General features: G+C 41.0%; 2 protein-coding genes and 1 long non-coding RNA gene across 6 annotated transcripts in view; 2 read left to right on the top strand and 1 right to left on the bottom strand.

Moving 5' to 3' along the window:
* AOAH (acyloxyacyl hydrolase) overlaps window positions 1-7,393 on the top strand; it is a 196,849-nt gene extending 189,456 nt beyond the window's left edge. The window contains exons 23-24 of the mRNA XM_073003781.2: window positions 6,628-6,694; window positions 7,216-7,393. The gene's annotated coding sequence lies outside the window, so the exon portion shown is untranslated. The remainder of the gene's footprint in view (window positions 1-6,627; window positions 6,695-7,215) is intronic.
* On the top strand, window positions 1,958-3,813 carry LOC144583546 (uncharacterized). Its single transcript, XR_013537372.1, has 3 exons — window positions 1,958-2,096; window positions 3,207-3,332; window positions 3,722-3,813. It is a non-coding gene; the product is annotated as an uncharacterized LOC144583546 (long non-coding RNA).
* A 5,405-nt stretch (window positions 7,394-12,798) lies between the features above and the next one.
* ANLN (anillin, actin binding protein) overlaps window positions 12,799-14,154 on the bottom strand; it is a 39,237-nt gene continuing 37,881 nt past the window's right edge. For all 4 annotated transcript variants that reach the window (XM_078377484.1, XM_078377483.1, XM_020788167.3 and 1 more), the window contains one exon: window positions 12,799-14,150. In XM_078377484.1, the coding sequence (XP_078233610.1) occupies window positions 14,027-14,150 (124 nt within the window). In that variant the 3' untranslated portion in view covers window positions 12,799-14,026. The remainder of the gene's footprint in view (window positions 14,151-14,154) is intronic.

A 14,154-nucleotide genomic window follows, 5' to 3' on the forward strand; every position in this document is an offset into this window, starting at 1 on the left:
CAAAGGACCAGAATACACATAACTGACTAGATCAGCAAATATAGCTTAGCTTAGCCAAGCAGTGCATGTAGAGTTGAAAAGGTAATGGCAAGTGGAAGAATGGCCATATCCAGCCAGCACTTCCACTTATATGGTCAGCAGGCAGAGCGAAATGAAGTCTGCTCCACTCTGCTCCACCAATCCTGCTTCCCCTGATGGCAAATGGACAGTGGAAAGACATCACAATGGCAGGCCTCCCGGCATCATTAGCACCATACATGGGACCATGTGGGGCTTGCCATGCTACATCAGTTCAACCAAGCAGCCATACTCCTAGCCCAAGCCTCCCACTCCAGGCACCATCAGGTGACTAAGGTAAGTCTGGTCCCCATGTTTTCCTTGTCATCTTCTCTCTGGGGCTAAATGGTAGGTAGCTTAAAAGTGTTGGGCCAAGCACAGAGCTCTCTGTTCATTGGTCAAGTCTGATGATAATTGCAATTTGTCAGGTTTATTGAGCCCAGTGGATGCTAAAATGTAAACAAGCAAACCTGTAGTTCAGTGCACTGTGAGACATGCTTTTGTAGTATTTACTGTCTTCTTTTGAATCTGGAGATTCTATTCATCGATAATCAGTCCTCCAAAAACTAATAAGAAGTTGCAATAGCATTATAGTGATACATAAATAAATCAAACAGATGTTATACAACACAGTAAGATTGAATTGACAGGTTACCCACCTGTAATAGTAGTTCTTAGAGTGGACTTCTGTGATTCACACCCTGGGTGATCCGCACCTGCGTGGTGCCTCATCGGAAAGTTCTAGAGCTTCTGCAGTAGCAAAAAACCCACATTAGAATACGGCCCCTCCCCTTCATATAAGTACCTTGGTGCCAAGGCTCCCCATTCAGTTCTGTCAACTGCCACTACATTAAGCAGAATGGCATGACAGTGGGGAGGACAGGCAGGATGTATGAATCACAGAGCTCCACTCAAAGAACTACAATCACAGGTGGGTAACCTGTCATTCTTTGTGGCTTCTGTGAATCACACCCTGGATGACTAAAAAGCGGTCTTACCCAGAGACAGGGTGTCACGTCAAGGTAGATGCTAGAACAGCACATTCAAAGGCCACATCAGACTTCTGCTGGAGATCAAGTTATAATGCTGGATGAAAGTGGATAGCTGTGCCCAGGTGGCAGAGGCGCAGATGTCTGGAAGAGATACACCATGTAGGAATGCCATAGAGGTTGCCACTGCTCTGGTGAAGTGAGGGCGAATCACCTTCAGGACTGGTTTGCATGCCAGCTGATATGTGAGGTGAATGGTTGAAGTGACCCATCTGGATATAGTTTGAGACGTCACCTGGTGACCTTTAGTAGGTGGTTGGTGACTTGTGAAAAGTCGAGGTGAACGCCTGAAAGGTTGGGTGCATTGGACGTAAAAGGCAAGGGCTCGCATAACGTCTAAAGTATGGAGGATTCTTTCTTCAGTTGTGGATGATGACAAGAAGAAGGAAGGAAGGATAAACAGCTGAAAGAGATGGAATTGACATACTTTGGGGAGGAAAGAAATATCCATGGATAGTTTGACTTCATCCAGAAAAAACTGTAAATAAGGATAGTCATGACGTAAGGCTGCTGAATCACTAGCTCATTGAGCTGAGGTGATGGCAACGAGGAAAACTGTTTTAAAGGTAAGTAGCCGTAAATCAGTTGAAGCTAAAGGTTCAAAAGCAGATATAGTAAGTTGTCGCAGTACTAGTGTTAGTGACCATTTGCAGGGAAGTATCAGGGTATCAGGGCAGATATGAGATAGACCTTTAAGAAAACGTTTCAATGTTGGATACTTGAAGAAATCAGCTGCCGGAGAGTTAGGGGGCTGATAAGAAACTATGGCAGAGAGGTAAACTCTCAAGGAAGAGAGGGAAAGGCCGCTAGACTTGAGATGAAGCGAAAAACCCAAGTGGTGGGTTAATAGAAGGCAATGAAAAAGCTTCAGTGAAAAATTTGAATCTGTTCCATTTATACAGGTAAGCCTTTCTAGCAGAGGGCTTCTTTGATTGGCAGAAGACGTTCATTAGCAAGGCGGAATCCTCCATGCTGCCAGGCGCATAACTGGTAAGTCTGGTTGGAGTACTGCTTGAGGAGTTGCGGCAGGCAAGGAAGGTGGTGAATGTCTGATGAGAGATTGTGAAGGACTGGAAACCAGGGTTGTCTCGGCCACCAAGGGCTATAACAATGGCATCAGGTTTGTCTTGTTGTAGGCGAACCACAACCTTGTGGAGAAGTGGAAATGGCGGAAAAAGGTAAGTGAGGGTCTTGGGCCATTGGCCAATGGATGCATCTCCTTGGGAGTGTTTGACAATGCCGGCTTGGGAGCAGTATTGTTTGCACTTCCGATTCACATCAGAGATGAAGAGGTCGAGAGTTGGTTTGCCCCATCATTCGCATGGGCAAAGAAAAACTGACTGGTCTAACTCTCATTCATGAGCTTGAAAGTTTGTGTGGCTGAGTAGATCGGCCAAGTCGTTGTTATGGCTGGCAATGTGTAAAGCTGTGAGGCAGATATGATGTGCTAGGCACCACTCCCAGAGGTCGACTGCTAAATAGAGGAGACTTGGAGAGTGAGTACCACCTTCTTTCAGAATATAGTACATCGCCGTGGTGTTGTCGGTGGCAATTTGTACCATCTTGCGAGCAAGGAGATTTCTGAAAGCTTTGCAAGCTTTTATAACTGCCAACAGCTCTAATTCACTGATGTGGAGCAATTTCTCTCTGGAAGACCACAATGTGGATTTTGAGAGATTTGCAGTGAGCTCCCCAACCTGTGAGGCTGGCATCGGTGGTGACCTGTATTTGTAGTTGTGGTTGTCGGAACGGCTGTCCAATGGATAGATTGGGAAGAAAATGCCACCACTGAAGTTGGGGGGTGAATTCTGTGGTGTGAGGAGGGTCTTTGAGCGGGTCGAAGAGGGCAAGAAACCACGACTGAAGAGATCTCATCTTGAGACCTACGTGCTGCACTACTGAAGTCATAGAGGCCATGGTGTACACATTGCACAGTCAAGGCGGGTACCATAGCCTGAGGGGTAAAAACATGAAGTAATGTGATGAGATTTTCTCTCTTGTCTGGAGAAAGAAAGGTGAGAGCTTGTGTGGAATCTATGCATGTGCCTATATAATGAATAATCTTTGTAGGTTTCAAATTTGATTTTTGTTCGTTGACAGCGAGACTGAGATCGTGAAGGAGAGTAAGGGTGAAGTGAGTGTCTCGTTGGGCCTTGCAATGGGAATGAGCTACGAGGAGCTCATATCATCAATATATGGAAATATGAGAATTTTTTGCAACCTGAGGTAAGCAGCAACCGGTGCCACGCACTTGGTGAATACTCTTGGAGCTGTTGCAAGGCCTAAAGGAAGCCTTTTGAATTGGTAGGCTTGTGATCCTAGTTGGAATTGAAGGAATTTTCTGTGTGAAGGATGTATGGAAATACGGAAATATATATCTTTGAGATCTATGACTGTGAACCAGTCATTTTTGCGGAGTAAAGGGATAACTGATTCGAGGGTAACCATACAGAATTTTGTGGTAATGATGTATTTTTTAACTCTCGTAGGTCTAAGATAGGGCGAAGACCTTCGTCCTTTTTGAGTGTGGTGAAATAGTGAGAGAAAAACCCTTTGTTGTGTTGTGAGATGGGTTGTATGGCATCTTTGAGGATTAAATTTATTTCGTCCTGTAGTGTTGGAGATGGTAGAGTGATGATGTGTGTTGCCAAAGGAAGTTGGAAGAAACAGATGCAATAGCTGTCAAGGATAATGGAGAGTACCCAGGCATCTGTAGTGATGTATTCCCAGACAGGTATGTGTTTCCAGAGGGCAGGATGGGTGGAGTGGTGTGCGACCTCAGTCATGGAAGTGTCAAAAGTGATGTCTGGGCTTATGGTCGTTGTGCCTAGTAATGGGTTGTTGGTGGGGTTTATTTCTTTGATTTCTGAATTAGGGTGTATAAGATGTTTGTTTTGGAGGAGCACATTGGAATTTTTGATATGAGTTCTATGGTTATCTCCATTGATTTTGATGGGGGCATTGTTGCTAAGATGGATAAACTCCCCAACATCTAGCTGCTGATCTTTTCTTTTGCACGTTTTCCAAAATATCATCAGTTTCAGCATTAAAGAAGCCTGCCCCGTCAAATGGAAGGCCTTCAATACATGTGCAGGCATCTTCAGCCAGGCCAGCTGTCCTTATTCAAGAAAAATTCCATAAGGCTACTGAAGTAGCCATTGACTTTGCTGTGGCATCTACCGTGTGCCTAGCAGAAAGCATCTGTTGTTTGGCAAAGGAAAGAGCTTCTTGTTGAAAGGTTTGGGCAAGTACTTTTTATCTTCTGGTAAAGATTCAACAAAGGTTGACATATTGTCCCAAAGGAAACGTTAATATGTACCCACGGCTCCCTGGTAGTTAGTGACACACATGGTGAAAGCTGCTGACGAATAAAACCATCTTCCCATTGAGTCAATCCTACTTTCTTTATTTGGTGGTGTGAGGGTTTGCCGATGTTGAGATCTGGATTGTGAGGTTTCGACAAAAATAGAGTTTGGAGCTGGTTCTTTTTGAAGAAAAGAGCTCCAGGATCATGGACTCTGTCGTAGTTATTTTAGACATGGTATGAGAAGAGGCTGGTTTTGTCCAGGATCATTGAGCAATGCTGAGTAGAGACAGAAGCATCAAGATCTGTACTGGAGTAGTTGTATCTTTAGAGATTGGGTCATATAGATGATCGGCCGGTTCTGTTGAAGGATGGTGGATTCGGAGATTGAGAAACTTAGCCATACGGATCATAAGGTTGGCGTAAGTTTGGAAGTCTTCCACCCATGATGGTGGGTCTGCATCAACCAGATCAGAGTCCAGTGAAGTAAATAATACTGACAGTATCTGAGGTCTGAATCCATGATTGGAATAATCAGGATCGCGTTGGGAGTCGATGGATTGTTGATCAACTTTGGTGTCAATAAGTTGAGTGTCATAGTATTGACGTTTGTGGCTCGATGTCCATGTCCATGGGCATTTGTTGGTGTTGAGGATTTTCGATATCGAGATATGTCATCCGAGTGTCCATGGATGTTGTCTGATATGGTTGAATTTCAATGTCAAACTCGTGGTCATAGTGACGTCGAGTTTGATGGCTTGGTTCTATCAGGCAATGGAAATTGTGCATCGATAGAGGGACAGAACAAGTGTCCATGGACCAGAATAGATATCGAGGATCATCGATATCAGAGCCTGTGTCTCAGTGATGTCGAAATGGAGGTTGTTGACGAGCTGGTAAAACAGCGATATAGATGCTGGAGATGCCGAGCGAGAGCAATGATTTTCCTCATCTGAATTAGTGGGAAAATATCGAGAAGCTGGAGCTGTAAAAGCCTCGCTTGGACAAGAAAATTGCTGGACCATCCTGTGTCTTTTAGGTGCCAGGTAGGGAGCAGGTTGGAAATGTGGGTCATGGTGATATGGCCGTTTCAACACCTGTCGAGATCGAGGCCCGCCATGAGAAGGTATGGCTGAGCTGGATAGAGCAACTGGCTGATTGGCAGTTGCAGTTTGTCCAGTCAAGTGCTGACTGGGGCAAATGGTGATCCAGTGAGAGTGCTGAATGCGGGTCTCAGCCATGCGTGAAAGAGACGGCTCCAGGGACTGTTGGGGCCAATGACTCTGAGGCGGTCATGGTGAACAATCAGATGTTACCAAATAAGGTATGGTCTCTAGTTGTTGTTCACCCTGTCAGGTGAAGCAACTATGGAAGGGTTGCTTGAAAGAACAGAGTATTAAGTACTGGAGGGAAAATATATTAATCAATCAGCTCTGTCATCCCATTCTGGTGATTGGGAGCAGGGTTGATGAGAGGGAATTCCATCATTGTCAGAAGGTGAACCAATAGAGATTGATTTGGTGGTTTGTTGAGGCTGCCGAGAAATGACTGCAGCTTTAGATTTATGCTGTTTTGGTCTTTTAGGCAGAGAAGATTCCGGAACCAAAGAGGTATCGGTGTACATTTGACGTTTAGTGGAGGGCTTCGATATTGAGGATTTGTGTATCAAGCACTTCAATTTATGGGTATTTGAAGTTTTAGACAAAGTGTATGGAGCGTCAGAGTGGGATGGTGTGGTCGATGGACGTTGTTTTGAGGCTTCAGAAAGAGCCTTCTCCATTGCTTTGGTTTTTGAGGTGGCCTTAAAAGTAGGCTGGGTCATTTTGGTTGGTTGAAGGGATTGTTCCTAAATACAGAGTTTTAATCTGGATAAGAGAGAATGGAGGACTCCGTGCTTGAAGTTCTTACAATGCTGGCAGGAGGATGTCGGGTGTGCCTCTCCCAAGCAAAAAAGATACTTGGTGTGTCCATTGGAGAGTGGTATTTTGTTATCACAGATCACACAGTGTTGAAATGGGCCCAAAGGCGCCATGAAAAAATAAGTTGAGGAGAAAAAACTATGATTGCGGGGGGGGTGTGTGTGCTGCGGCCAGAGACCAAGTGAAGTCGAAAAGAAGAAATCTCTGATGATAATGAATTTGATCTAAACCTTTAAAGGAAAAAAGATTGATAACAGGAAGGAATCAAGTATAAACTCTCTTTCTCTTTTACTCACAGAAGCAGAACTATGAGGCTCTCAATGCGGCAATTGAAAGAAAACTGAAAGGGGAGCCTTGGCACCAAGGTATTTATACGAGGGGGGAGGGGCCTTATTCTAATGTGTTTTTTGCTACCTCAGAAGCTCTAGAACTTTCCGATGAGGCTCCGTGCAGGCGTGGATCACCCAGAGTGTGATTCACAGAGGCCACAAAGAAGAACAAAGAGTAATTATGGATCTGCTTTGCATTATGATAGCTGCAATAAAGTTTGAGGAAAGGCCTCTATATTGTACCATTTCAGGGAACAACAAAATGGAAACAGCTTCTATTATTCAGGGTGTTATTAAATCACAAATTTAGGTGAATTTTAGCACTGCACTTACTTTTTGCTTTTCATCATCTGAATATATCAAGAGGTACAATTTCCAGAAAGAGTACATCAATACCAATGTCAAGCCCCAAAGCTACTAACATCTTCAAATATCATCTGGGGAGACAAAAACAATATCCTCTCATGTGCAAGCTGTTTTAGTAAGCTGTTTTTATAACCAGTGCATTTAACAGCTGAGAATATTTATATTTTCTATCTTTTTTCTTTTGAACAAAGGCCAACCTATAACAGGTCATGAAGAGTTGGACACGACTAAACGATGATAACAGAGTTGTAATATCGCGATCCAGCCTATCTCTAGGATGTCTGGAGTTTTACTGCAGCATATCTGGAATCTTTGTGGTAACATTCTAATAAAACCCATTTAATAAAAGTGATCAGTGCACAATGCTAAGCATTGCAGTTTTTCTTTAATCTTGGGACTGTCAGTGCCACCTGCTGGACTCACTAACCAGTCAGCTAAACTTCACAGCAGTCATCACAATACAGTAATTCTGATGACTTTTGAAATTGGTGTAGGCCTGCTTTATCAGACAAAATATAGCCAGATAATGTGACTGGGTCTACCATCTTCACACGTTTAAAAAACCCCAGCTTTTTAAAGTCCTGTGTGGATCTGCCATATTTAGTCTTTCGCAAGAACAAGGTGCTCCTTCATCCACATGTATGTTTTCAATGCAAAGTTGTCTCTGAGTTTCACCTAAATCAGGACATCATATTACCTGCCTTCTTCCTGGAACAAGGCAACATTGAGAAATCTCTACATGCACTGGACATTCACAGGGCACTAGCCTTCTACATCCAAGAACCAAATCATGGAGAAAATCTAGGGAGGAATCAAAAAGGACTGCAAGTTTCTCCACAAGTTTCTCCACAAAGACTGTCAAAATAGATCATAGGTATAACATTTACCTATGAACTACAACCCAGTGTCCCCTTCTGCCAATCAGAGGACACCCACTGAGATCTGTTACTACTTCCACGGCCGTCCAGAAGAGTGTACTCATAGAGTAGACCTTTGGTCTAGATGGACAGGGTAGATGTCTAATAAAATAAATAAATAAATTCCAGACATCTGTCATGCAGTGATGTGGCCCCAACTGTCTACCTTCATGTGACACTACAGAGTTGATGCCAACTCTCAGAGAGATACCAGATTTGGCACAGCCTTATTACCTTCAGTGCTCCAGTAACATCTACCCATCATCTAAAGGTAAGTTTGCTATTCCCTCATTAGAGTAAGTTCACAGAGACCATGAAAGAGAAGGACAGGTTATTTACCATTACTGTAGTTCTTCAAGTGATCATCTGTGAACTCACACATACTGTACCACATGCCTCTTCTCTAGAGGTTCTGCTAAATGTCAGCAACAAAGGAACTGAATTAAAAGAAGGAAAGCTGATGAAAATGCAGAGTACAACAGGTGGGATCTCTGCCAAAATGCTGCTCAGCTATATAAGTTTCCTGAACATCTCTGCAAAGGCACAATAGAACCCTTTGGTGTAAGTTCACAGATGACCACTTGAAGAACTACAGTTACGGTAGATAACATATCCTTTTTTGTAACAAAAGTAGGATGTTGTTAATAATAACAATGATAATAACTGCCACAACTACAGGTACAGCTACTACCACCACCTAGCAATCAGATCTCCTGAACTTTAATATTACTAATTGTCTATTTCACTTCAGATTCTTATATTGTATTCAAGTTCTTTCAAATACTTCCAATATGTGAATAGGCTGCAATTTTTTTGTTCTTTGCAGGCCAAAATTCAGTACAAATTTCTAGCAGACTAACCTAATGGTATGTCATGGGACAGTGCTACCTATGAATGAACATGTATACAAAATCAGAGAGAAGGCTTCTAGTTTATCCAGCTTTCCATGCACAGGGGAACTCTGGGACAGAAAAACTTGTAAATACGTAGGTGCTGCCTTCCATGTGCATTCTGAAACCATGTGGTCATAAGGAAAATTGCACTATGTGTTTCTTCCTTCCTGAGCTACCTTTTGAGGTTGTTGTAAAGATTATTAAACAATAATGACAGCAGCAACATAGAGATCTCTGATTTGAATGAAGTCAGGGGAAAAAACTCAGTCACAGGGAAGCCTTCCAGCAACTTAGGAATCACATGACTCCCAGCATCTTTTTTTACATGGTGAACAGCAAAACCTGTATCATGTGGATTCTTCTTCTGAGCAAGGCTGTTAATGATAGGATCTTCTGGAGGTCTATGTTCATAGGGTCTCCATAAGTTCAAAGCAGCTTGATAATACTTTAAAACAACACATGCTGAACATGTAGTGCACATTTGCTTTTCTTCTTCCTTTGAGGTCAGTATTAAAGTTTCCCACCATGTCAAGTTCTTTTGACACATATAAAAATATGGTCTTTTCTGTAGTGAAATGTGTTTTCTGATTACTATTATTTTCCATCATTGCCCTAAATTAAAACTTCCTATACCACCTTTCTGCCCATATGTACTCCAAGTTCTTTCATCCTATTGCTAAATCCTACCCCAATTCTGGAATTCTTTGAGAGTATTCCTTATTTTGGTCACATAATTATTTGTTTGGGCAGTAGATGTGACTCCTGTTGTAAATTCTTCAATTTTTGCTTATTATGCATTTATTACCATAGTCCATTCCTGACTCTCAAGTTGTAGTTGTTCTGTTGTGTCCAACACTGAATCTGCTTCAATGTTTGCCCCTTTCTGAATCCTCTAGGATGTTTTGTGAAGATTTAAAGGTTAAATATGCATCCAGATGTTTTCCCTTTGATGTTGCAGTGGTCTGATATATTTCTTCCTTATGCCTCTATATTTGCTATGTTTGCGCATGTCTTTATGTTTTCTTTTTGGTTTTTCCCTTTGTTAGATTTAATTTTGCTATGACAGAGGAGATTCTGGGTTAAGTAGCTATCTTGGTTCCTGGTTGGTTCTCTCTCCAGAGTAGTGGTTCCTTGTTATAACTTTTTGTCTTTTTAACTTTTATTGAAAGTTATTTAGTTGGGCAATAACAAGTACTTTTCTTGGGGCAAGAAATCAACTGTGTACCCATGTTGGTGATTCAGAGTGGGCTAGCCAATGTTGAGGACAGAGACCTTGTTTTGCCCCTACTAAAACAGTATCTTTTAAAATCCTACACTGTATTCAAAGAATTCTCATGAGAAGACAAGACTCCCTGGAAAATACCCTGATGTTGGGAAAGTGTGAAGACAAGAGGAGAAGGGGATGCCAGAGGAGGAGATGGTTGGACAGTGTCATCGAAGCTACCAACATGAATTTGACCCAGCTCTGGGAGGCAGTGGAAGACAGGAGAGCCTGGCATGCTCTGGTCCATGGGGTCACAAAGAGTGAGACATGACTAAGTGACTAAACAACAACATTCACAGAATGAATCCTGCTCATGTTAGTTGTTCTTACTTGGAGCTTGACTACATGTCACAATACTCCTCTTTTTGTATCAGGTTTGACACACTTGACAGTGAATTAATAATCTCCAGTTACAAAAAGTATGCCTTTTTTTTTTTGGCCAGGAAGTGAGTTTTCTTAAACCCCTACGTAGGAGTTATTTTAAATCAATTCTGGTCACACTTTTTTTTTTAAAAAAAACTTATTTTAGTCTGTGCTGAAAGTGTGGGTTTTTTGCTGAGTTTCGGGTGCCAAGTCCAATGGTTGATTTCTTTTCTCCCCATCTGCTTCTATTTTATCATTGCATCATTGTGCCAGTTCAAAACTTATATTTAAAAAGTAAATATTAAAAAAGGCGATTTAGACCAGTGATAAATAATTCTCTACTCAAAACACAAAATAACACAATGGCTGTACAGAACTATTATGCCTTTGGATATGATGTGGACTGTGTTGTAGGTTGTTGAATAAAAGTTGCTCAGGCATCAGCTGTCTCAGGCAAGCTCAGCTTCAAGAAATGCACAAGAAGTGAAGAATTAAATTCCTGATACTGAGGAAAAAATGGGACCCAGAGGATATGACAAAGCTTACAACCAGACTAAAAGTTATTCCATGAGGATGCATATACGGACACAAAACTCATGTGATGCTAAATAAAATTTTAAAACCTCAAACCAGCTCCCAATTTAATTCAACAGTGAATTAAATAATTCATTCCCTCAAATAAACAGTAAAAACAGCCATATTATTCTACACACACAAAAATTGCTGTTTCTGTTTTTTCCCTATCTACAGTCACTCTTGGAACAAGGGATGACTGCTTTGTGTGCCCAATCAAGTAATATTCTGGCAAATTTTTATCTGGATACAAGCAAGAGTGAACAAACTCTGAGGACCAATTTTGCCCCCTGAGCACTAGCTATGTATTCTCTTCCCAACAAGTTCCCATGCCTTGCTTTAGGAGAGAATTGCTGCTCCTTGAAGCTTCCCTTTTGACACACTAGATAAAATCTTGTGGCTAGGTTGAAGCCCCTATGTGTATATAACTTTAAATAAAGCAAGTTTATTTGTGTATAGCTGTAGCCATTACAAAAGAAGTTTGAAAAGGATAAAACATCAAATATAATATACAAATAAAATCATCTAAAAACATTATCATGTGAAACAGTTCAATCCTCAGTTACAGCATGATCATTATAACTACAGAACTTCCTTCTTAAAACCATTGCAAAGTCTTTTGAGAAACGTATGGCACCTTATCTCCCCAATAGAAAATTTATCAAATATGCACCAGATCTATCAAATGTGAGACCTAACTCTTAGAACAAAGCTACTCTCTGATCTTTATAGATTGGGCAGTCAAATAAATAGTGGGTTATTCAACTGCATTAGTTCCACATGGGCAAACTCTTTCCTCCAAGGGGATCTATTGGTAACATCCTTCAACCACTGCAGAACTCATAGACTGACAATGTAACACCGTAAAAGTGTTTCTCCATTTAAAATGTGATGTACAGTGGTGCCTCGCTTAACGACGATAATCCATTCCAGGAAAATCACCGTTGAGCGACAACATCGTAAAGCAAAAAACCCCATTGAAACCCCTTCAGTGTGTTCCAATGGGGTCAAAACTCACCGTCCAGCGAAGATCCTCCATAGGGCAGCCGTTTTTGCTGCCTGTCTTGTGAGGAATCCATCTCAGAAAACAGCGGGGAGCCATTTTGTTTACTCGGCAGCCATTTTGAAACCGCCGATCAGCTGTTTTAAAATCGTTGTTTTGTGAAGAATCAGTTCCCGAAGCAGGGAACTGATAATCGCAAAGTGAAAAACCCCATTTAGACCATAGCTAATGACACCCATCAACCAGTGACAGATCTCTTCTCCTTAGCACAACAATACACCCACAATAAGACACACTAATCACCCATCTACAGAAAAAGACAGCCATAAATACTGCACTCCCAGGCCAGCGACACCAGAGCACAGAGTGCTGTCCTCTGAAGATGCCGGCCAGAGACTGGCGAAACGTTAGGAAGAACAACCTTCAGAACACGGCCAAAGAACCTGAAAAACCCACAACAACCATTAGATCCCAGCCATGAAAGCCTTCGCGAATACCTGATAATTTTATTTATCAACCAAATACGACATCAAATGTACTGAAGTCAATGTAGCCAGCTCCAACTTTCAATGTGTTGAGATAGCTAACTTAGTCACCCATACTAATACTTCTCTGATATTTATTTTCCACCAAATAACTCAAAATATAATTTTGGTGACACCTGTGGAGATCTGGAGAAATTTATGCAACAACTTGAACTAATAAGTCATGGAGTATCTATATATAACTTTAAGACAACACACTGATCGGTAGGCAATCTCTTTGATATACAAATATTTTTTATTTGTGCTGAAAAGATCTTGTTCATATTTTAAAGTATCAAGAAAAAAACAAATATTGAAAGTGATAAGAGAAAAGATGAAGAAGAAGGGGAAAATATCAGTGTCTGTGAAGGCATAGCAGTTCAGTGAAAGTATTCTGTATGATACTTAAAGATATGTGCTACAGCAGCAACATAATGCATAGTGGTGCCCAGTAAAAAGCATTTGTGAAAGCTGTGTACCTGCTATTTAACAGAGCAAGCTTTGACCAAAGTTATCTGAAATGATCTAATAGATTCTGTTATAAATGCCTATGGAGCATACAGGCTATCAGTTTGCATCTTATAGTTTAAATGGAAATTGTACAGTTCCCTAGTGTTTGAAGATCAGCAAAAGTTTTAAATTCAAAATATGAAAGAAATAAATATGACTAAGGAAAGAAGGGAATAGTGAACGTTTATTTTTTTAAAGCAGCTTCAAGAAAACATTCCAGATACTTGTATTCTGGAACATGTGCAATTTACAGCATAACTGCTCATACCTGTAATCCATATTATGTGCAAAATCATGCACCAATTTGTTTTCTTGTTAACAATTGTTTTCTTTGCTATTGGGATCTATGACTGGTCTATGTCATCTTTATGCTAGACAGGTATGCTTGACAAATACTAAGTACAAAAACATTAAATACCAAAAAATGCTCTCTAAAACGCCAATATTCATTTCCAAAAAATGCCTTTTTATGCACAGGACACCAATGTTCCTGCTTCAGCTCAGCACTAGAAATGAGAAACATCAAGGCATTCCTGTTAAGAAAAATATATGTCCAGATAAATCTCAGTAGGATCCCTTTCCTTTGTCCCCATACTTAATTTCTTCAGGTCTTGAAATAAAGAAAGCTCTGATAATTAATAAAATGGGTACTTTAATAGTAAACTTAACTACACACTTGAAAAAGTATTTTATATATATGTATGTAGGTATGTATATAAAATATTTAGCACAGTGAAAGAGCTTAAAACAGCTACCTAACATGTTCCAATGCTAGAAGAGTTAGAACTCTAGAGGCAGCAAAGAGTCCAGCAGTACATATACCCCTCCTAGATTTTAAAGCATGAAGTGTAATGAATAATCCCAAAAGAACTTCTCTGAAGGTCTGTAGTAAAAGAGCAACATAATGTGCATCTGGCTTTGTACGCAAGCTCTTACGGGAATTCCTCCCCAAAATTCAAGGCTTTCCAATAGGAACATAGCAAGCATCTGGCTGCCACATGCGAAGGTCAACAAGAACTTGATTGAGTTTTTTCATCCACAGATTACGCTCCTCTTTAGTATCGGCAGATAACCAGTTCCTTT

This window comes from Pogona vitticeps, chromosome 6, assembly GCF_051106095.1.
Source record: "Pogona vitticeps strain Pit_001003342236 chromosome 6, PviZW2.1, whole genome shotgun sequence".
Taxonomy (NCBI): domain Eukaryota; kingdom Metazoa; phylum Chordata; class Lepidosauria; order Squamata; family Agamidae; genus Pogona; species Pogona vitticeps.